Source organism: Lepus europaeus, chromosome 12 (assembly GCF_033115175.1).
Source record: "Lepus europaeus isolate LE1 chromosome 12, mLepTim1.pri, whole genome shotgun sequence".
Lineage (NCBI taxonomy): Eukaryota > Metazoa > Chordata > Mammalia > Lagomorpha > Leporidae > Lepus > Lepus europaeus.
Genome location: NC_084838.1, coordinates 60791190 through 60814399, shown reverse-complemented (window position 1 = coordinate 60814399; position 23210 = coordinate 60791190). Strand labels below are relative to the sequence as shown.

The 23210-nt window shown below is 46.2% G+C and overlaps 1 protein-coding gene across 8 annotated transcripts in view; it reads right to left on the bottom strand.

The window, feature by feature from the left end:
- The window catches only part of NFIB (nuclear factor I B), a 241001-nt gene extending 237037 nt beyond the window's left edge, over positions 1-3964 (bottom strand). For all 8 annotated transcript variants that reach the window (XM_062208243.1, XM_062208245.1, XM_062208244.1 and 5 more), the window contains exon 1: positions 3657-3964. In XM_062208243.1, the coding sequence (XP_062064227.1) occupies positions 3657-3686 (30 nt within the window). In that variant the 5' untranslated portion in view covers positions 3687-3964. The remainder of the gene's footprint in view (positions 1-3656) is intronic.
- Positions 3965-23210: the final 19246 nt, after the last annotated feature.

Here is a 23210-nt window from a genome sequence, read left to right as displayed (position 1 = left end):
TAAACTAAAAACTTCAGACTGTAGAGAGCACATAGGAGGGAGGGAAGCACTGTATCACTCATTTTACACTTGCCATGTTTAATAGAATGCAATGTTATTTTAAAGATATTAAGCATTTCAGTAACATTTAGGGACTTATGTCCTTAAGTACTATGCTCCTGGCATTTCATTTTCTTATAAAGACAGTAAACACAGTTTTGATTAAATTTGCTTAAGTCTCAATATTAGGCCAGACATATTTTCTTTCACAGAACAAATCTCAAAATTTTAATAGATAATTTTAAACAACCAGAATGCAAATTGGAATGTTGAATTTGGAAATGGTTAGCAATTGCAAAGAAAACACTATTTTCTAAGGTTACCTTGAGTTTGCTATCAGTGATGCCAAGTACTGTTTTAAAACATCCATTTTTCTTTATTGATTAACAGAAGTGGCAAACTCTCTCAGGCTGCCAATTTGCCTTATTAAAATATTTCAGGGCTTCACTGTTAGGTGGACTCCTTTCAAGTGCCACACTGATTTGACAAGGAGACATACCCCCCAAAAGGATTCTAAGTGGAGATTTGTTATGTCACGTACATTTTTGCATTGACATGTCTAAATGTCATCTTCAAAATGCAACTGTTTCCTGATATTGAGTAGCAATATATTCCTAAGGGTTATAAGTGACGTGGAATATGGAACATAACAACTGTTCTCATTTTTTAAAAAAGTTACTAAGGCATTCACATGTTGTAAATAAAGGGTTATCACAGTAATTCTAACAATTACAAAAATGTTTTTAAAGCAGCAAAGCGCATAAGCAATTAAAGAGCAAATGGCTCTATACAAAAGTAATGTGTACCTTACTCTCTCAGATTTTATTAAAATGCACTGATGTTCAGTAATTCTTTCCCTTTTAAAAGTTCCTTAGTTGGACTAAATTGATAAAATAACCAAGCTACAAATTTCCATCGTAAAAGTAAACAGTCTTAATTCTAGCAGGCATATTTATTTTTCTGCATAAAAGGGATGGAAAACTAGAACAATATAGAGGTGGGAGAGTAAATACGAGGTGTTCTTGAAGCATCGCTATGCAACAATAAACCATGAATAAAATATACCTTAAGAACTTGAAGGACAATAGAAGAAAAAAATTCAGTGTAAATCAAGAGTTTACACTGTACCTTAAGTAAGCAAATATTAAATCAAATCCGATGGCTCTGAATTTTCCTTTAATATCTGGCCTATACTGATGTATAAATACCGATTTATATTGATGTACTACTATTGCAGCATACCATTTTGCTAAATATCCACTTTCATGGTAGCTCTTTTTAAAGTAAGGTTCTTTCTAAACCCTAGCAACCTTTTTGCAACTAAAGATACTTTTTAAAGTTTTCAACAAATTAACAACATCACTTTATTTTCTATCTGCATCTACTAAAACAGGTTGAGCTACAGCTATCAGGGTTCTCCAAATGCACATCTAAACCATGGATCTGACACAAAAGTAACACTGTTAATGTACCCTCACTTTTGCAACACCTCACATTCCCTATAAAGTCACACAGGGATTAGCTGAGAACCCTAAAGCCAAAACTCCCTCGTTGGTATAGGCCTTCAATCTCCAAAACCATTTTGATACATCAGCCTAGCCTTCTATTATTAACACAGTAGAGAATATTAGTCATTATGATTTAGTGTTGTAAGTATGTATCCTTGAATCCTAATGTGTTAGCTGAGTGATTATGCTGTATATAGGCTCCTAACATTCCATATGTCACAACGCTGCAATGTTTACTTTTAACTTAGGAAAAATTGAGATAAAACTAGTGGCTTTTTTACATACACACATAGAGGAAACTAAAAATGCAATATAATTTGCTAGCAGTGTTTCAGAAAAGTCAACACTGGAAATATAAATACTGAAAGATGCACAATTATTTGGTCCTTTACAAGTGAGGATAAGTGATAACTGTATTGTGCTTTGTAAGTGAAAAGCTTACTGTAACTTGTTTTCTTTGATCTCAGTGTAAAAATAATATCAAATAGATGTGGTTTCCCAGAAGGAGAAAAATATCTGGCCAATGGGTAAATATTAAAGGTAACTTTTGCATCTAAAGGCAATTCGTTATACCTGAAACAACCTTATCATGCTTATTGGTTATTGTCATTCACAGCTTTTAAAACACAAATGGCTGGGCAACTCCTTTTTCTAGTTTTGTTAAATTAAAGTGCACGTTTACTTGCTTAAAATAGCCATATCTAAGTTAATCATACTCAGATGCCAAACAAAATATAAACAATAAAAAATGTGTCAGCCAAAAAGCTACAGGACTGTATCCAATCACTGAATAAGCCTTATCATTGTTTTCATCTTCATTCACAATTTATGAATGCCTCAGTCCTTTTGAATCACAATAGCTTCTAATTGTCATACAATTGAAATCTTAATTATTTGTCCATTATAAAAATGCATCATATTAGACTTTAAAAAAATTTAACATCCCTAAGACTAGCCAACACTTCGTTACCTGTTTACTTTCATGCCAGTGTCAAAGAGAATTGTTATCTATTACCAATCTTGCCACGCACTTCTCAAAACTGAAGTAAACTGCCCGTTTCTTTTAAAGCTTTAAAATGCTGCTTCAAATAACTGTTCTGCTCTAGATACCTAGTGAGCTCGTCAGGCAGCGGTGAAAACTGGCCCCAGGTAAGTCTGCTAGTTCTCGCCACTTTTCCATGCGGACCGTCTGGTTGCGAGTGATAGAAATTGTGTTCTGTTTTCAAAGTATATAACCTATGTTTTATTTCTTAACATTGTTCCTTAGGTTTTAGGACAATTTTCAAAGTTTAAAAAAAAAAAGCCTTACGCTTTCAAACACTACTTTATGTCTTTATGAAATACTCCCCAAATATCGCCAAGTAAACAGGTCTCCACAAAGTGAACATGTTCTAAAAGTCCCTAACATTCACCGCGACCAACTAACTTGTGTCAACTGCAAGACCGCCCTTGCGGTGCGGTCGCTCGACACCCCCGGAGTGTGTGGGTCACCACGGACCAGGGCATCAGGTCCCCAAAGAAAGCGAAGGAATGGGTCTCGGGACCGCAACCTCAGACTCTTCTTCGGCACCCGCCCATCCCTGGAGGGGAGTCCAGGGCGCGCACAGGCGTCCCCTCGGCCAAGTTCATGGGCAGTGCCCCGAAAGCTGCTCTGAAGCCCGAGTCCGCCTCCGCGCGCGCGCGCGCAAGACAGGGAGAGCGTGGCCCAAAGCAACAGTGGGCACCCTGGGCGGGGATGCGGTGCCGCAGCCCGCACTCGGGGCGCCGCGCAAGGGGCTCACGCTTGGGGCTCCGGGCTGCGGGCCCGGGTCCTACCTACCCCCAGCAGCCTCGCCCGGCCGTGCCGGGCGGGCCGGCGCCCGCTCCGCGTGCCAAAGTCGCAGGTCTCGGTGGGTGCGCGCGGTGGCCGCAGGCTAGGGCCCTCACGCCGGGTCCCGCGCCGCCCCGCAAAGCCCGCCGCAACTCCGGGGCACTTCTCCCCGAGACCCTGAGGCTGGGAGGTTTTGGGGAAAAGCTGTTAATAGTCCGCACGACGAAGAGCCACCAAACCAAACACAAAGGCGTTTGGGGGCCGGAGAGAAAGCTGGAGAAAGCGACCGAGACATGTACCTGAGTGAGACAGATGGGAGAATACATCATGACTTCGCCTTACAACGCACTTTCCCGGAGATGCCCACGAAAATCTTCCAGAAGCGAGAATTTCATCTATTCATGTTACAGTCATCGGAGCCCCGCGGCGCGATCGGTCAGGACGGGGCGCAGCGCCGGATCCCCGCAACTTCACCTCAGACCTAGTCCTCCTTAAATAGCCAAGCTTCGAGTCCGCTGGGCGCGCTGCGTTTCCCGGGGTGAAATCCAATCTACACCTCGAGCCCTCCTGCCGTCCGCGCGCGCCGGCCCTGCCCGCCGAGCCGCTGCCGCCGCCGCCGCCGCCGCCGCCGCTGCCACCGCCGCCGCCGGCTGCCTTTCGCCTGGGTTTGGGGTTTGTTTTCTGTTGTGCAGTTGTTGTTGATGGTGGTGGAGGTGGCGGTGGTGTGGGGGGCTTAGGGGTGCGGGAAGGTTCGGTGCGGGTTGGATCGGGGTGTTGTTGGTGGTGGTGGTGGTGGCGGCAGCGGGTGGTGAAATGCTTTTTCAAAAAAGGCGGGGAGGGGGGCGCGAGAGGGCGGGCGGGAGGAGAGCGAGGAGAATGTGTCACCGCGCTGGGAAAGTTCAAGGTTACAGCCCGGAGCACTGCGGCAGGATCCTGGAGTGGCGGCCGCAGGCGAAACTTTGCCGCGAGCCGACCATGTGTGTGTGCGCGAGGGGGAGCGCGAGCGAGTGCGCGCGGGTGGCGGGGCGCGCGCGGGAGAGGGCCGGGTGGGGGCAGGGAGGGGTGGGGGGGAGCGGGGAGCGGCCTCGGGGAGGGAGGGGGCGCGAGCGCAGCTCTCCGGGGCGGAAGAGGCTTGCGGCGCGCGCGGGCCGGGGCTGCAGCCGCCGCCGCCGCCGCCGCCGCTGCCGCCGCCGCCGCTGCCCGCTCTTCCGCGCCCGCCCGCCCGCCTGGCCGCTCCGCGCCGCGCCGCGCGTCTGACCCGGCCCAGCGAGGACGCTGCTGCTGCTGCTGCTGCTGCCGCCGCCGCCGCCGCTGCTGCTGCGGCCCAGAGCCCAGAGGGGAGCGATCTCCAGAAAAATCCCAAACGATAAATCTCGCTCTCCCGCTCGGCTTCAAACTCCTCTCTTCTGCTCTGGGCTCTTTTTCTCCCCCCCTCCCTCTCTCGCTTTCTTTCGTTGCAAAACTTGGAAGTTGAAAAATTCACCGGTTCCACCCTCTGGACCCCGCTCGAGCTCTCTCCAAATCAGACTTAAGGATTGTTTTATTATTTAATTACACAATCATCGCTTTACTCCTCCTCCTGCAAACGCGCATTCCTTTTGCACCAGCCTCTCCACACCCCCCGCCCCCCACCTTCCTCCTCCTCCTGCTCCTCGCTCCCTCGCTCTCTTATTCGTGAGAGGTATCATACCGGAGCCACAGAACCATGACTTCTGGTTTTTCTTCCCCACGGCTCTTCTTTCCGCCCCGCACCCCCTCGCCACACCGCACGCACGCCACCCCCGGACGCCCGCCCTGGAAGAGGTGTTTCGGACTGGCTGCGGACACTTTAAGCCGCGGGACGTCCAGGAGCAGAAGCCCTGAGCCATGCCGGGCCCGAGAAAGGAACGAGTGGAAAATTCCCTCACACCCAGGCCACCCCGGGGCCGGGCGCCGACCCTCGCACCCAGGGCGGGCGCGGTCCCAGCTTAGGAGGGGGAGGCCGAGGAAGAGCGGGCCTGAGCGAACTTGGGCTCAAGTAGTTGGGGCGCAGCGCGCAGCCCCGAGCCGCCCTCCCCGAGCGCGCGTTCGCTGGTCGGGAGGGGTGTGGGGTCCTCCGGGTCTCCCCAACGCGGGCTCGCGCCCGAGGCAGCTGCGCCCCAGCGGCGCGCCGCGGTTTGCCGCCCTCCCTGGGGGTGCCCGGTGCACGTGGCCTCGCTCGGAGCGGGAGGACCGGCGGAGCCGCCGCCGCCTCCTCCTCCTCCCAGCGCCCCGCTCAGCGCTCCTCCTCCTGCGGCCCCGCTGGCCCGCTCCCAATCCCCACCCCCAGGGCCCGGGGCGCCGGCGGAAAGCGGCTCCCTCCCCGCCGGGGCGCAGGCGAGGCGGGGCGGGGCGCGCGGGTACGCGCGGGGTGCGGTGCCGCCGCGGCTCTCCCGAGCGCAGCGGCCGGGGCCACCGGGCGCCCGCGCCGCCGCCCCGCCCCCAGCCGCCGGTGCTGCGGGCCGCGTGAATGAGCTGCAGAGGGGGTGTGGAGGGCGGCGGTTTGCCTGGCACCCGCTGACGCTCAGGCTCACACTCGCGCCGGCCCCCAAATTCCGGTGTTCTTTCTGCAGGGGCGGGGGAGGGAAGGTGGAATCAAAGGCTGCCCAGACAATGGAGAAAGGAAAAGTGAGTGCCTAGGGCTCCGCGCCCACCTAGCGGGGCTGCCGGGGCCGGGAGGAGCCTTGCAGCGGCCTCCACCTTCCTCCCCACCTCCTGGCCTGGCCGCCCGGCTGCCCGCGGGGCTGCTGTCGGGGTGTCTGGAGGTCCCCGCCGTGGTTTCCCGCAACTTTCTCGCGGGTCTCTCCCGCTTCTGCACGCGGTCTCACACCCCACCCACCCACCCACACACCCACACACCGCCTCCTGTGGACCTGAAAGGACCAGTGACTTCAGTGACTTTTTTCCTTCACCAAGTGGGAGTTGTCCACACCAAACGTTTCACAAGGACACATCAAGAAAAGTAGGCAGGTTCAAGTCAACCATGAAATGGTCACTTTTTAACCCCGTCCTGTCCTCATTAGGGAAATGCTCAAACACAGTCGGTTTTCAAAGAGCGCTCTTAATGAGGCGAGCTTGCCAAGTCTACCAGCTGCAGCCCCCGTAAACCCAGGGCCGGAGGAAGAAAGGCGCAGGGAGGCGGGGGGCCCGGGGCCCAGGAGGGGCGCAGCGGGCCCCGGACGACAGGTAAAGTCGCGAAACTGCGCGAAGTCCCCGAGTTAACCCTTGAGGGCCCAGGCGCCCCCACCCCGGCAAATGCCCTCCTCTGTTACTGACAACGTTAATTTCCTTTGTGCGGGTCATTTCTTCTTTTTTGAAAAGCTGGGATAAAGTTGACAGTCTTTCTAGATGAAAGACAACGAGGTGGCAGCCGGGGTTAATCCAAATAAACATTCGTTTCTCAGACATTTTAAGCAACCTCGTCTTAATTTTAAAAGCGGGGGGGGGGGGGGGGGGGGGGGAGCCAAAGCACCACTTTGTACTGCACCGGGCCCTGCATCCCTTTCGCACCCTCGCCAGCCTCTGAGCAGAGGGGGCGGGGAAGCTCGAGTGATAATACCAGCTTTAACTACTGGAGTTTCCCTTTGAACAAATATTCAATTTAACTGGAGTTAATTTACCATAAAAGACATTCCCCTTGGCACGAACGCTCTCATGTCCTTGAGCACACCTCTTTGAATGCCTGGACTCTTACAGAAGCCATTATTTCGGGGTCTCTTTAAAAATCCAGGGCCCATCTCTCTCCCTCCCTCCCTCCTTCTCTTCCTCCCTCCCTCCCTCCTCCCCACGCCACCCCCAGTGCAATCCTGGCACCCAGAGAGCTCTCCTTTCAGCCACAGAGCCCAGAACCAGCCGTTGTCCCCTGGCAAAGAGGCCCAGTGCTGAGCTCCTGGACAAGTGACTCCAGACACCCTGGGTGTTACTCCTGCCCCCTTGTTAGCTTCCCTTCCCAACAGACATCATGTGCCCTTGCCACCCAAACTAGGTTGCATCCAAAAGTTGCTCACAAGCTTAGGAAAAGGAAAAACAAAAACAAAAACAAAAAATGAAAAACTGACAACCATTACACTGAAGAGCCCACAAAAGCTGCAGCATCATCCACCAGGGGCGAAGAAGCAGCGGCAGACCCAGGTAAGACCCCAGAGAAGGGAAGGTGGCCGGGGGCCTCCCAGGCCCATCACTTAGGGGTTTCAGATGTCTTGCAGGTGTCCCGCCTGTGCGTAGGGTGCTTATGGCTGGGGGACACTTTGTTGGCCATGGAGGATGCTTGGTAGTTTTTGGTTTGGGTTTGTTTCCATGAGAAAGCAGTAATGGTGAGGTGAGGAAAACCAAAAAGCAGCAAGAGACAATCCTGGAAGAGAGGGTCTGTGGGGGTGCTCTGTTTATAGGGCTTTGATTCTCAGCCCTTGGGGTCTCGATCTTTCAGGATAGCCTCCCAGCCACCCACACACGCACACACAGCACCCAAAGCACAGCTTCTTGTTCAGCCAGTGCCAAGGTCCCTGCAGGCCTTATCTAGGAAGAACTCTAGGAGACTCTTGTAATGAGGGACTGGTGGATTGGGGTGGGTGGGATAGCCGGCTTCTCAGCACTACACCTGTCTACCACGTTAGTTTGAGAAGTAGTCTTTGAAGTCCCAGGTAGATGAGTGAGCAGGAGGAACTGGAAAGTACACAGAGTTTATTCACTCCCCACCCCACCCCCTTTTTTTTTTCCAGCACATCTGTGCCATGCTATTAAGAGGGGTTTTTCAGTATCTGAAAATCTTCAAATACTATCAAAATGAGCTAAGTAGACTTCGCTACTTACTTCTCCCAAACTCCCCTTCCTCTCTCTCCCATACTGAAAGGGTTAAAGCACTGGCATGCCGAGCCACTAGCATTCACCCCCAAATCTGCCCTTGTGAGGGTCTCTGCTTAGCAACAGGAAAATCCAATAGTTCACTGTTCCTAAAGATCTCCTCCTATATCATCCCTGCCCCTTGCAGGTGGAAAAGTGTCGAACCCTCCAGAGCTGTACTGATATCTAAAAGCAGTAACAGCCTCAGGTGACCAGACTTTTCAAACTCCAAACTTATCTTTGAAAATCAGTATTTTGTGACCCAATTTGAGCCTTTTGCTTACCTCCAGAGAGGAGGCTGACATCTCAGTTATCTCCTAATATTGTTTTTCTTTTTACCTTTTAGAAGAGGAACTGCAGCTACAGGTTGCAAAGCCTGCGCAGTTTTTCTTAAAAGGTTTCTTGGCATTTAACAAAGCTGTCATTTTCAAAACCCCTAAGAAGACTTTTTTTTTTTTTTAGCTTTTTGCATGTGATTTGCAAGGAGACTCAGCAATTCCACACACCCTAGCTGCATCGCCAATATCAATATTTAAAAACTAAATACAAAAGAGACAGATGACCTCCTGACCCCAGGAAATAGGCCTGCAAAACTGCTAGTATCCACTCCACCATGCCCAGAGACCTAACCTTATTCCAAATGAGCCACAAAAATCATACATGTGTAGCCTGGAAAACACAAATTTATATCCACAAGGAGGAATACCAAAAATCCACTCAAAAATGCATATATAAACAACCAACAAGTACCGAAATTGCCTGCACTTGATGGGAATTGCAAAATCATGCCCAACTCTCTGGGCCCTTAAACTACTACTGTCAAATTAGGGTAGCAATTTTTCCCCACTGGGGAATTCACAAGCAGTGAAGTTTCCCCACCCCTCCCGCCAGCCCTTTTCCTTTCACTGAAATGAATAAATAATCTGAGACTTTTTTCCCCTCCTCTGGGAGCTGTTTGGTGTCCCCTGAGGACAAAACTAAACGAGAAAAATGACACTATTAATAATGCCACTGCTGAAATGCTTGTACTCAACTGTTGTTTAAAAAAAAAAAAAAAAAGCCCCACTACGTATGTGTACATTTAAGGCACATTTACAAGTTACAGCTCCAAACCCAAGCACAGACTGGGCTATATTCCTCCATCCAGGATAGCCGGTTTCTGCCCCTGCAGAAATGAGTGAGGCCAGTTCATTACAGAAATTCCCAACTGCAGAAGACAGTTGCTCTCTGGATTACAAAGCTAACAGAAGTTTTGCACCATCATTTATTTGAAACTTTAACAATCCTAATAGTTGCCTCCTTTCATTCATAATACTCCGAAGGAAACAGGCACCCTCACACGCAGCCTCTTCTCTGCTGATGAGAGTAGGTACAATATTGCCCTTTTTCTAAATAGCTAACCTTTAAAATTACACTGTCATTTTATTTCTACACTCAGACTGATTTTTGTTGCCCATCCACACATGTCTGTGTGACATATGAAATCAGACAGGTACAAAGGTCTATCCAAAATGGCCCAGGAGTCTTTGCACCCTGTACTCAGCGTAAGAAGTGCACTGTAGAACAACTCAAACTTTCTGCACCTTGCCCTAATTCTTCCTTTAAAAACCGCTACTCTGTTTGAAAGTCAGAAAACAATGCATAACAACAGAACTGTGCATTTTAACTTTCAAATTAGAATTTAGGAAGCAATTATATAATTACAAGGAGAAAACACAAATCACTGGGCCTGTACAGAATATGTGTTCAGTAAACTTTATCTCTGAATGTATCTGAAACATTTTAACAGCGCGACAAGCTAATAAATTTCAAAGCAATAATATCGTCAAATTGTGTGATGTCACAAACTCTGAAAACAAAGTTACAGATGTCTGTGATATCACAATCACTCAAAATTATGCTGCTGCTCAGTCTGACCCTATTAAAATTAAATGGATGCCTATGTCTGCTAAAGAATAAAAGCAATTTATTTTGGACATCAAACAATGAATCTGTCACCATTTATTGTATGAAACAGTCAGCTAATCAATTTCCTATTAAAATAGCTTTCAACAATACTCGGCTTTAAAATTCATCAGGGCCAGTAAAAACCTTTTCCCAGTGCCCAAGAATGCAGTCCCAACCACGGAGGGTAATTACCGTTCTGATACTTTTATTGCCCAAGCACTTTTTCCTGTGCTCCCCATCACTTAGGCAGGAATCTGCAGTATATTGTATCAGTGAGTTGGAGCGCTTGACCTTTGCCCACGTATGATTTAATAGGGACTTTTCAGCGCTGCAGCTTTCCCCATCTCTCATACCATTAAATGAAAACATCAAACCTCAAATGTAAAAGTGGAAACCACAACGTTTTGTGTTTCACAACTCTTTGCAGTTTTTACTTAGGCTGGTTAAAGGTCAGCTCCTTAGCTCCCCCGGTGCTCTTCCCGGTGTGGAGAAAGAACGCACTTGAAAGTCACAGTCATTCTGATTTTGATTAAATCTTGAACTCCTTAGTCGCATACACACATGCAGCCTGCTTATTTACACGTGCATTCTTTCCTAACCACAGAAGCATGTGTGTATGACTTTCTGGACTTATTCCATGGTAGGGCCGATTTAAATGTCTGTTCAAGTATGGGTTCAAAAGTTAACTTTTTCCTGCCTGTTGAAGTTAAAGTTACCAAGGATGGTGCTCTAAGAGCCGCTCAAAGAGAGTCAGAGTTAATCTTGTGTATTTTGGCGCCTTTTCCCTGCCAGCTACTGTACTTGGGGGCGGGGGGAGGGGGGTGAACAGACTTGGAGATCTCCTCTGTCCTGTCTCAAGTTCAATGGCAGTTCTTCCAACCAGAGGAGAAGATGGCCATGTTCACAGCCCTAATAATAATTCCAATCACGCCACTTCGGCATCTTGTGTCAAAGTCGAAACTGGCTTCCCCGCCCCCTTCAACCTGAAAGCTGCCCAGTCCTCTCACACTCGGCATTCAAGCACAACTTAATGGATGGGATATTATGCATTAAAATGTGTCCCAGACACACTGGCAAAGAGGACAAGGGGAAGGCAGATGGACGGACAGACACACAGAAACACACACAAATCGGGCAGGGGGTGGTAGGGGAGGGATAAGGTAGAGCAAAAACCAGCAGGGTGGGAATAAAAAGTAATCACAGGAGTGGGAAGAAATCTATCATAATCTTTTTTTCTAAGAGGCTGGGGCAGCAGGAGGACTGATCACTCGATGCAGTAACTTCGGGGTACATGGCAGGGGACTAAACTTCAAAACGATTACCAATTTTAAAAACTCCCAACACACCAATCAGACCTAAATAGTACTTACATTATTTTTCTTTGTTTTTTTTAAAGACATTTTTACATGAGAGCAACAGAGCTATACCTTAAAATGAAGAAAACAATGCTTCAAGAAGAAAGAAAGGGCCACAAGCTACAACTAAAGTATACTTTGTACAATAACTTTCTCCAACATTGAGGGGAAGCAGGGAGAAAGGAACTGAAGCAGGAAAAATGCCAAATTGCACACTGTTTGGTCTCACGATGTTATCCACCGATTCCCGCCATAAAAGTGTGCATATGTACTCAAGTTGCCAACGCTAAAAATATACATATAATAATATATATTTGCATTAGCTCTGGAACTCCAGCACTACACACAGACCTGTAAAGCACAAATGACATTTAGGAAAGTGATGATTTAAAAAAAAAAAAGTTTTGCAACGCACAAATGGAGAAAAAAAAAATCTGTGCTGGGGTGGGAATGCAAAGGATGAATAAGACAAGCAAATAAAACCCATCGTTGCAAAATCACATACCATTGCACTGTATTGCATTAAATTAAAGAGATCTTGACTCTAGGACAGAACCCTGGGCCGCTGACTTCACGGGTCTCAGGTACAGAGTTGTGGCTTTTCTCTGGGGTTGTTTTGGTGTCGCTTTTTGTGCTTAGTTTTTTTTTTGTTTTGTTTTGTTTAAAAAAAAAAAAAAGCGATCCGGGAGGGAGTAGTCTCACACTTTTATGATTTCTGCACTGCCTCAATTCTCGGCCCGCGAAGAAAAGGCGGTCAAAGTCAAGTGCAAAAGCATCCAGCCCCTCGGTGCGGAGATCCGGTTTTCCTTGCCCTCACTTGCAGAAGACTGTCGTGGCTGACTTGAACGCCGTCCAGAGTGCGTGCGTGCGTGCGTGCGTGTGTGTGTTTGGGGGCTTTTATTGTTGTTTCAGCGGGGCTGCTCCGGCGGTGGGGGTTGCGCCGGGCAGAGTTAGCCGGCGCGGCCGCGGGGTCCCGCGCTCGCCCCTTCCCCGCCTTCGGATTGGCCTGGCCGGCGGCGGGGCTGCCCCGGAACCGCCACCCGGCCGCTCACCCTTCCGCGCCCGGCTCGCCTTCCTCCCGCTCGCCGCGCGCCCTGCCCCGCCCCGCCCCGGCCGGCCCGGGCGCGCTGGAAGCGCGGCTCTTCGCTTCCGCCTGGCGGCGGGAAGCAAACCGAAAGGAGGAGCCGAGGGCGGGCGCGCCGCGATGCATATTCATCAGGGCGCCCGCGCGCCCGGGGAGGCGGGAGCCGGCCCGGGTGGGTGTGGCGGCGGCCCTCGCGAGCGCGGGGCCGGGTGGCAGTGGGCCGGCTGGCGCGGCTGCGGGCCGGCTCCGGTGTTTGTGCCGCGGCTGGGGGGGGCCAAGGGGTTGGCGAGGGCGAGCCTGCGCTGGGGTGCCCTGGCTCGCGCGCCTTTGTGCTCCCCGACTGTGCGTGGGCCGCGTATCGCTGCTGAGGGGCCCCCTCCGCAGGTGTGCGGGAGAGGGAACGCGGCAGGACGGCCGTGCGGAGACCTCAAAATAAGCCCAACGCTGCAGCATAGGGACTTGTGGTGACTTCCAGCCTTCCCGGCACGGTGCGGGCCTCAACAACAGCAGGCCACGTTTGCTTGCGTGTGAAGGGAGTCCTGAAACGTGGCACGCCTCAGAGCCTTATCAAAACGACCAGAGAGAGGAGAGCGCGCCCGCACTTTGACTTCTGTTTATATGCACCCATGGGAATGTCACAAAATGCGATGGTAGCTTAGGGATAGGTGACACAGCCACCACCAAGGAAATCCTCCACCCCGGGATCCACACACGCAAACACTCTAGAACTAGAGTTCTGCTTGACGTTCGTAAAACAGTTTGGAGCAGCACTGCTGAAACTTGGATATATGTAGGAGGCTTGGGGGGGTGCACTTAGTTTTTAATCCGATTGTTTTCACTATAAGTATCTGTAGTTGGGTGCTAAAGTAATGCTTACTGCTTCAAATAAGTTGACATAATTTTGATTTTAAAGTATTAAAAGTAAAAATACAACAGCAGCCCTAAATTTGCTTAGTACTAACCCACGTGTGTTTAGAGAAGATTTTATTACAGAGATCCTGACTAATTATGTAATTGCATAACAGATAACAGTAGCTTCCAATATCCTCTTAAAAACCCTGTTCAATTATGTGATTACCACTGAGAGCAGAATGGCTCCAGATGCATTGTTCTTATCTTTCTAGTAAATGTGAGCATGGCAGTATTTTAATCCCAATTATGTTTACCCTCAAAGACCCAGAGAACTTAAACAACATTGGTCAGGTGCATAGTTCCTACCACATACTCTGTAAAACAAGACTTTTGGCCTCATTACCCCCCACCTCACTCCTGCCCCTGCATGCAGACATACATGCATATTATATAGATGTTCGTATGTAAATAACAGGTCTACGCATCTTCAGTGTACTCACAAGTGGATTGACCCAATTAGACTTCAGAAATGCCCAACTTAAAAATGGGTTGTTGTCCTGCAAATCTAACAGTTCCCAATTTCTGGCCTGAGAAAAGTAACACAGCACTGAATCTATCTAAAATAAGGATAGCCATGTAACTTTGGGAAGGGAGATTAATGATAGGAGGAGGTGGGGTGGACACAAAATGTCTCTCCACACTCAGCCATAACTTCCCACGGAAAATTAATTTTCAACATCTATCTTGCTCTGAGTTAGGTATTTTTAACTACTCAGGCTAGTATAGCTATAATTCAGTCAATTCAAGTGGGTAACAAACAGATCTGTTTCCATTCTAGGATTTCCTAATAGTAGTTTCATGGTCAAGTAAATCACATTTAGTACTAAGGAACCAAATATAAAATATGAAAATCTAATACAGCTGAATAAAAAATGATTTAGGGTGGGGCAGGGAGCATTTTACATGTGCAGTGTTGTCAAATATTAAAACTTGTCCAGTGTGCCACAGAAGCCTTTCTCTTGTCATTGCTGAAGCCTACAGCGGAGTTGCCATCCATCTCAATATCTATTTCACACAAAGGAGAACTGACATGCTAGAATCTGATTCTCTCGAGAAAATGTCTTAAGACATAAAATGGGAAAAGGAATAGAGGAGTGAGAAAAGTATTTCCTCCACTCTTGTGATGACTTGGAGGAATCTAGAGTTTGTGACACCTGTCGGTAGATTGCTTCTTAAGCATATTATTTAGTAATAAAATGTACCATTGCATGTCATGTTCGGGCTTTTGTAGATTATCTTTTTCTATTTGCATGTCATTTGTTTCTTTTGACATGTGAGGCTTACAAGAATACTTATTCCTATACCGATCACTCGTCTGGCTGTCAAATATGTACACATATCATCATTCGATGATACTCAAGGTTTATAAAATGAGATGGATTTTCAAGCATGTCTTACAGAAATCTGTCCTACTAATTTGTAGTCATCTCAATGTATTTATTGCTCCTAAATTTTTTTAAATTGGCAATTGATCGTGGTCTTGTCATCTACAGCATCAGCCGATTTTTCTGGTTTTCATATTTTGCAATGGAAATAAATACATAAAAATTAGGAGACGTTTTAAATTACATGCTTCTTTTTAAATTAAAATTATCTTGGTTCAAGACCTTCCCAAGAATATAATCAAGATCTAATATATTCTTATATTTATCTTTAGTTAGAAATTATAAGTAACTACTCATTTTTAAAAATGAGTACTGTCCAAAACTATATAAGCATTTTGGATTTTTGACTCATCCAACTGAAGTGATTCCAGTTGTTTTTTTTTTTTAAAGGTTGTTGTGGATTTTTTGTTTTTTGTTTTTGGTTTTTCATAAGTTGCAGGCACAGTTCCTTCCATAGAACTTACTGGAAGCTCCATAAGCATACTCACACTTTAGATTTTTCTAGTTCTTCCTAAAGCCAATTAACTGGTCATGGAGTTTCTGCATGTTTTCTTCAAATTAAGAATTTTTTCTTAATGTACTAGCAACATCTGTGTGTGTTTATCTCTGAGAATAATCACTATATAATTATTTCTAAAAGGCATGCATTATTACAATGCTTTATGTCATAATTGAAGTAATTCTTCTACCCCGTCTAAACCAGTAATTTTCAGTCATTACCCCAAAGGTGTTTATTTTGTCTTACTTCTCCATTTTCTCAAAAATATAAGAAGTGTGTTTTATTTATACCTATTATTTTTATATTATTAAAGGTTACATGCTGATTTATTAGATAATTATATTTAGTCCATTATTATACCAGGATTTGTGTAAATCTAATATATATAATAGAGGTAGGGGTATATTTAAGACTCAATACTAAAGAAAACATACACTATCTTTTAAAATAATTGGATAATCATTTAGAATTTATATGGAATTTTTAAAATACCTAGTATACAAACTGGTCCTAACAGTCATGTTTCTTATTGCCTATAGATAATAGTTTCAATTATTTCTGAATTATTAAAAAATGTTTAGAGGCTTAAATTAGGACACTTACAAAGTGCCAAATTGGGGTATTTTGCTGGCGTTCAATAGATGATACTTATCTCTGCTAAGACTTTTACTGAGGAGCAAAGAATGTAAATCTAGGGAATTGTCCTGAAAAACCCAAGCAGCCCTACCCCACCCTGGTCACTATTTTTCCTTTTCATTGGCGATAGCCATCTTCAGCTGTAATCTGTGGGGCCTCTTCTTGAGACACTGACTGTGGAAACAGTGTCTTTCCCACAAGACATCGTTGCTCATCACGCAGAATTAGATCTGTGGCAAAGACTTTCAAGAGATTTCCAGATAGGCTCTTGCCACAGAGTTGAAACCCTACACTGCCCAAGACAGACACACCGGGCCATTTTCTAACCATTGCGAGTAGGGCTACAAAAATAAATATACACATGCAGTGTTCCTCCTTTCCCTAGCTGCATGCTGCACCTGTGCACACAGATCTGACGACATCTGCTAACACAATAAATCTCAAGTGGTTTGTGGTGTCATCAAAAACCTGAGATGGTGGTATGGCTCACAGCCTCACCAACCCCAGGCTAGGGCCTTGTTAAATTTCGCAGGCTAAACAGAGACAGACTCAAACTCCTTCCATGCACCAACCAGAGGTTTCAAAAGCAGGTTAAGGTGGTTTACCAAAAAAAATATATAATAAAAATAGGGCCTGTAGCTGTGACTCAATATGTGAAAAATCTGCTCTCTGATTCAACAGTGGTAAATCAAGGATGTCTCCTAGCTTTAAAAAAATAATTTTTATCACAATTGTTAGGAATTCTCAAGTTGAAGTATCAATCATTTCTTAGCCTCCTTATGTTTTGAAGACTTACTTCAAAAAAAGTATGTGCAATTAAATCTTCATATCTTGCTTACTCACACTTTTATATAACTTTAGAATCTCTACCATCAAAACGCCCAAAAAAAGAAACAATAAATTTGAATCCATTTCAGCTGTAATGATGATTAATTTGAGCAAAGTAAAACCAGTGTTTTCTCAAAAATTTTTCAGGCTATCTTGTGCCATATGTAAGGTTTCTGAAACAACAGAATCACTAAGGTATTTTTTTTTTTTTTAGCCATTTTCAAAAAACAGAGGCATCTGGCAATACAGAAATTAGTGAGGCAACAGGATGCAAGAAAGCGCTAGACAGTCTACTGATCCTTCAGAACGGTCCTGGCAAAGGATCATCCTGCCTTTTGCTCAGCAGGCCACTTCCAACCAGAAAGTCAGTGTCAAGCCCCCTGCATGCAAACCCTGCGGCCTCTGTCCCCAGTGTCCCAGATTCCTGTGGGCAGATTCACAACAGGTCAGCATTATTTCTAATCACCCGGTACTTAAAGATCAATAACCACATTTTGTGCCTGTGTGCCATAACTCAGAAATCCTAGGTGCAGCCTGGAGGGTAGAGGAAGAATTCATTCCTTCTACAAATATGTGTTGCATGCTTTACCTGGGCCCTGGACCCCAGGCTAGGTGCTGCCTTGCAAGGATGAACAACAGTTTTTGAGGATCTCTGCATTTATGGTACAAAGGCCTTTGTGCTAATATTCTCCTCCGAATTTATTTAGAAAAGACTAAACTTCCCACAGGGTATTTTGAAAGCCTTCAAATAAACATACTAAATAAAAACCAATGGTTTTCTGCTCACTTTACTGGCATGTTGATGTGGGTTTCCAGAATAAAAACAGTGTTAATAGAAACCAAAGAAAAATGTAATTAGGGATGTTAAGTCAGCTGCCCTTCCACCTCACCTCACCCACTAAAACCAAACAAAGAAAAACCCTCATAAAATATGTTTAGAAGCCAAACTAAGAAAGTTGGGAAACTTTTGATACCACTATGCTTCGTGTTAAGGGAAATACTTTAATAAGTAAAAGAAAAAGGGGGGGGGGGAGCCATGTTAGGTGAGAAACTTCTGGCACACATGGCTTAGCTGGCATGCAGTTAGTTCTGCATTCTTTTACCAACTTGTTAGATGGTGGACAAGCAAATACAGAGGTCAAGGTAGAAATACAAGTTCAAAAACATACCTAATATTACTACCTTCCTTTTTTCTCCTCATACCTGGCACCATCCCGAGCTGTTCTGAATATTTCTTTTACTATTATCTTTTAAATGTTCTCAAGTTCTACAAACAGTAGAGACACTCTAAATGAACAACTGAGATTTAGAAGACATCCATGCATGATCCCATCATCTAAAAATTGTTTAATCTGCATCTATTTAAATGTGGTATTTGCTTGTGTGCACATCCACCATATTCTTCCTTTTAATCTTAAAGTGGACACAATGCTACTTTGTAACTTTTCCACTTTAGCTTCTGTTTATATCATTGATAGCAGAGCATGGTGGAAACATTGTAAAATTGTAAAAATACAAAAGCTAGAAGAAAGTTTGAGACCTGAAGATAAGAGATTCAGAAACAAAGATGACAATATGCTTCCTCCTCCTCACTTTTGTATTGTGTTGGGATTTGCTGCGATGGCTTAAAAATTGGGATATTTCACCTAAAAAAATCTAGATATCCTGCTCCTCTTGGGAAAGTAAAGAATGAGACCATTTTTGAACAAGTGTTGCGTGGAGCACCAATGGATGACAATGCAGTAGCCACTGCCGCTTTTACATGGGCTTGGTCTCCACAGTCCCCTGCACTCCCTGTTGTATTGCACTGGCCTACTGGTCTCATTTAAGTCACAGACTTCCCCCCTACACCCAGGAGCCTACAATCCTCCATCTAGATCAAACGCCTTCCCCATTGATGAAAAATAAAAACAAGATTCAGAGAGCTATGGTGACTTGCTTACAGCTGCTAAGCTAGTTAGTAGTAATGCCAACATCATAAACGCAGCCTCCTGCGCCTAAACAAGTGCCCTTTGTATTCATGTTTATTTCAGGGCATGTAGGGAAGTAGATTCTGTCTGCCAGTATGAGCAGCCTCACCAGAACTGCTGTGAACACCGGCTCCGTTACAAACTGAAGTATCAGGGAGAACACCCCAAGTCACAATTAGCATTGGGCATCCACAGGTCAGAAGCCTGCCCTTATAAATCCTGGGCTCAGTCAACAGTGACTCCTCTCTGTTCTATTATAAGCCAAATGACACAATGCATCTGAGGAAGGGCGATCACTTAAAGGAATAGCTTCAAACTTGCTTAATTTGTAAAGAAAGTAGCTGATTGAAACGTTAAATAGCTTATCATATTACTATCAGGCATACTTCAGAGAGGTGTGATGATGGGCCCACGCCACAGTTGACCAGCACTACCCTAGAAAATCTGAAACTTCCATCTCTCCGCAGAGACCATGATTGCTGGCCACTAAATCAGGACCCACGGTACAAGTGTAATTTTATAATGAGATTCAGATTTGAAGTTGTATGAAAAGGTCTTAAGGATCACTGTTAGCCACGGTTTAATAAATGGGTAAAAATAGCAAGCGTGTACCACTCAGAATGCCTTATCTACATATCCAGGTGGTACCATCCTGAGAAAGTTGCCTACTCAGTGGGATTTGTTACCATCACCATTTGGCATCCTGCACAATCGCACTTGCTCCATGTGCTCCGTCCTTCAGTGGGGACGCCCATCTTTTGCTCTCTAGGCTTTGCTCCCAAATGGAAGTGGACCTGAGGACACACTCACAGTGTCATGGAGTCCACGTGGTGAATAATTGAGAAGCTCGTGCATTATGTACACATGGAGGCTACAGTTTCTCTCTTGGCGGGGGTAGAAGAGGACCATATTCATCCAGGCTGGGGCTCATTCACAGGTGTGTTTCTCAGTGACCCTTATTATAACCGAACCACCATCTCGGTTGGGCAGCCCACGCACTCCATTCTGGGCTCCCAAGTTTCCCTGAGGCCCAAATACACAGGTTCCTTCAGGAGCACTGTAAGAGATTAATCTGGAAGTGGGATCTTCGCCTTTGCTGTGACCAGTGAGGATGACGGCAGCCCCTTAATTAAGCAGGGCATCCCTGGGGTAATGGTTTTTCCCAACCTTAGGTTAAAAGGAGTGTCATGATAAATGATCATAATTACCATTTACTGAGGTCTAACTAGACCTCTGCTCCCTGCTCAGCATGTCACATATATTATCTCAGCTCTTTTGAAGAAGAGCCTGAGGCTCAGAAAGGTTAAGTAACCAATTGCAGAGCCTGGCACCCGCGATCCAGGACTTTCTAATTCCAAAGCCCATGGCCATGGCTCAAGTGTGCAGGCAGCAAGGCTGCAGGACCAGGCTGTACCGGATGGGGGTGGCCCCTTCACAGGACTTGCCTTGGGAGGCTTCACGTGGATGCCTCAGAGCACTGTTATCACTGTTCTTTTGAAACTGCATGTTTAGAACCCCAGGCACATTCTTTTAAATATTATCAATGGGGTAGATCTCCTCCCTTTGAATGTGGATTTGAGTTTTGGATATAGCCATGATTCATTCAATACCCCGTGGTGATTAAAGAACTTATCTAGCTGGGTAAACCAGTTTGGGTTGGAAAAAAATGAGGCATGACGGACTGTAACGAGATTATTTTCATTCTCCAGTATGGTCTGAAAGTTAACTTGGACTTCGAGGCACTGGCGTTTGGGGTTCAGTCCTGACTCAACCATGCGAAAGCACGTGACTCAGGGCAAGGCATGTAATGATTCTTAGCCATGATTCCCTTCCCTTCCAAAAGAACATGAGAAAGCAGTATCTGCTGCCATGTGGCTGTCTGGGGGATCAAAACGCTTCATTGGTCAAAGTAAGTAGGACTGCTTCTGAAACATCGTCCTTTATCCATGCATACTTCCTGAAGCAATCTGATTATTATTTCTGTGTGTCCTCATCCTTCCAATGTGGTGAGAGATGATAAACAAGGCTCTGTATGGTCTGTGGCAATGGCCAGACCTCAAGGCCCACCGGGGCTTGCCACTGGACCTCACAGATAGCATTTATTTGCAGTTGTAGTTTAAAAACCAGGAGGGCTCTCCCCAGTTCCCTGATGCTGAGGGAGATGGATGTAAAAGAGGTTGTGCTTCAGTTGGAAGTTTCTGAGGCAGTTCCTATCTCAGGGTCACACCTATGTTCTCTCTAGAAATATAGGAAATGCCAAGGCATTTTCAGCAAGTGTCCCTTCATAAACATTTATGGAGTCCCTGCCCTATGCCAAGTTCTGTGCTCAGTGTGGGGCAGGAGCAGTGAGGACGAGAGCAGTGTCCTGAGACAGGGGTGATGTTTTGTGACAGGCATAGAATGATGCTACCCAAATGATAGGAAATGAGAACATCTCAAACCATCGACGTGAACCATGTTAGTCATCCATTAAAGAAGACAGTGTCACTTCTCAGGCAACAAATGAGCACCTGCTCTGTCCAGGACATACAGTGTGAATAAAATAAGTGCTATTGTAGCAGAGAGGAAGGAGACTGGGATAAGCAGGGGAGCTGGCGGTGGGGTTGCGGTAAGAAGAGGGTAAGAGGATTATAACAGAAACCTAGAGCCTGTGTACCATTGTCATGAGTCCACATGTTTGCCTGGCCTGTTTCGTGAGCTCAGAAGGGTGATCTAGGGGCTGACACTGCGGTGCAGCAGTTAAGCTGCTACCTGCAATGCCAGAATCCCATACGGGGCGCCAGTTTGAGTTCTGGCTGTTCTATTTCCAATCCACCTCCCTGCTAATGCACCTGGAAAAGCAGCAGAGGATGGTCTAAATGCTTGGGCTCCTGCATCCATGTGGGAGGCTTGGAAGAAGCTCCCGGCTCCTGGCTTCAATCTGGCCCAGCCTGGCTGCTGCAGCCATTTGGGGAGTGAACCAGAGGGTGGAAGATCAATCTCTCTTTCTCTCTCTCTCTGTAATTGTGCACTTAAAATAAATAAATAAATAAATCTTTTTTTAAAAAAAAAAAAAAAGGTGGTCTGAGCACTCTGGAAACTTTTTAGGAAAGTATTTATCAAAAGAAGGAAGAGTGGAAGTGGCTGTTGGGCACAGCACTTAGGACAGGGTGCCTCCATTTGAGTCCCAGCTCTGCTTCTGATTTCAGATTCCTGCTAATATGCAGGAGTTCCTGGGTAGCAGTGGATGCTGGCTTAAGTGCTCGAGTCACTGCCATGCATGTAAGAGATCTGGATGGAGTTCCCAGCTCCTGGCTTCAACTTGGCCCACAGCCAGCTATTATGGGCATTTCGGAGTGAACCAGTGGATGCAAAACACCTCTCTAGCTGTCTCTGTCTCCCTGCCTTTCAAATAAACATAAATAAGTAATAAATAAATCACTTTTTAAAAAGAAGGAAAATAGGAGAGTGTAAAGCTATTTTTACGGCACAGGGCCAGTTGAGGTGTTACAAACAGTAGCTTAACCCACTACACCACAATGCCCATCCCAATATTTACTCTTTTAAGTCTGAATTACTGGCCGGCGCCTTGGCTCAATAGGCTAATCCTCCACCTTGCGGCGCTGGCACACCAGGTTCTAGTCCTGGTTGGGGCGCCGGATTCTGTCCCGGTTGCCCCTCTTCCAGGCCAGCTCTCTGCTGTGGCCCAGGAGTGCAGTGGAGGATGGCCCAAGTCCTTGGGCCCTGCACCCGCATGGGAGACCAGAAGAAGCACCTGGCTCCGCAGCAACCACTTGGGGGGTGAACCAACGGCAAAAGGAAGACCTTTCTCTCTGTCTCTCTCTCTCACTGTCCACTCTGCCTGTCAAAAAAAAAAAGTCTGAATTACTGTGTTCAGCATTTCATGTGAGACTACTTTCTGCTATTGCAAGTGTTTTTCCACATGGAGCCCATATAAAGAACTGATATGAAGATTCTTCAGCATATTTTCTGGTGTACTTTTCTATGCAGTCTTTTGAGGCACAAACCTATGAGTAGAATTTCTGATTAATACAGTATACTCATAGTACATTTTAGTACAGAGTGAGAAATAAGTTCCAAAGTGGTTGGACTAATTTACACTTCCACAAGCAGTATATGAGTTCTGTTTCACATTTTCACCAAGACTTGGTATCATAGTTTTTTTTTTCCCCCATATATAATAGTATCTCAATGTGATTTCAATGTGCATTTTCCAAATGACTTAGGGGGTTGAGCTCCTTTTCGTTGTTTGTTGGCCACTTGGATATCCTCTCTTGTGAAATATCTGTTCAAATATTTTGCCCATTTTTAGTTGGGCTCTTCTTTTTGTTGTTTGCAGTGTTCTTTGTGTGAGGGGTCTTCAAATAATTTGTAGAAACT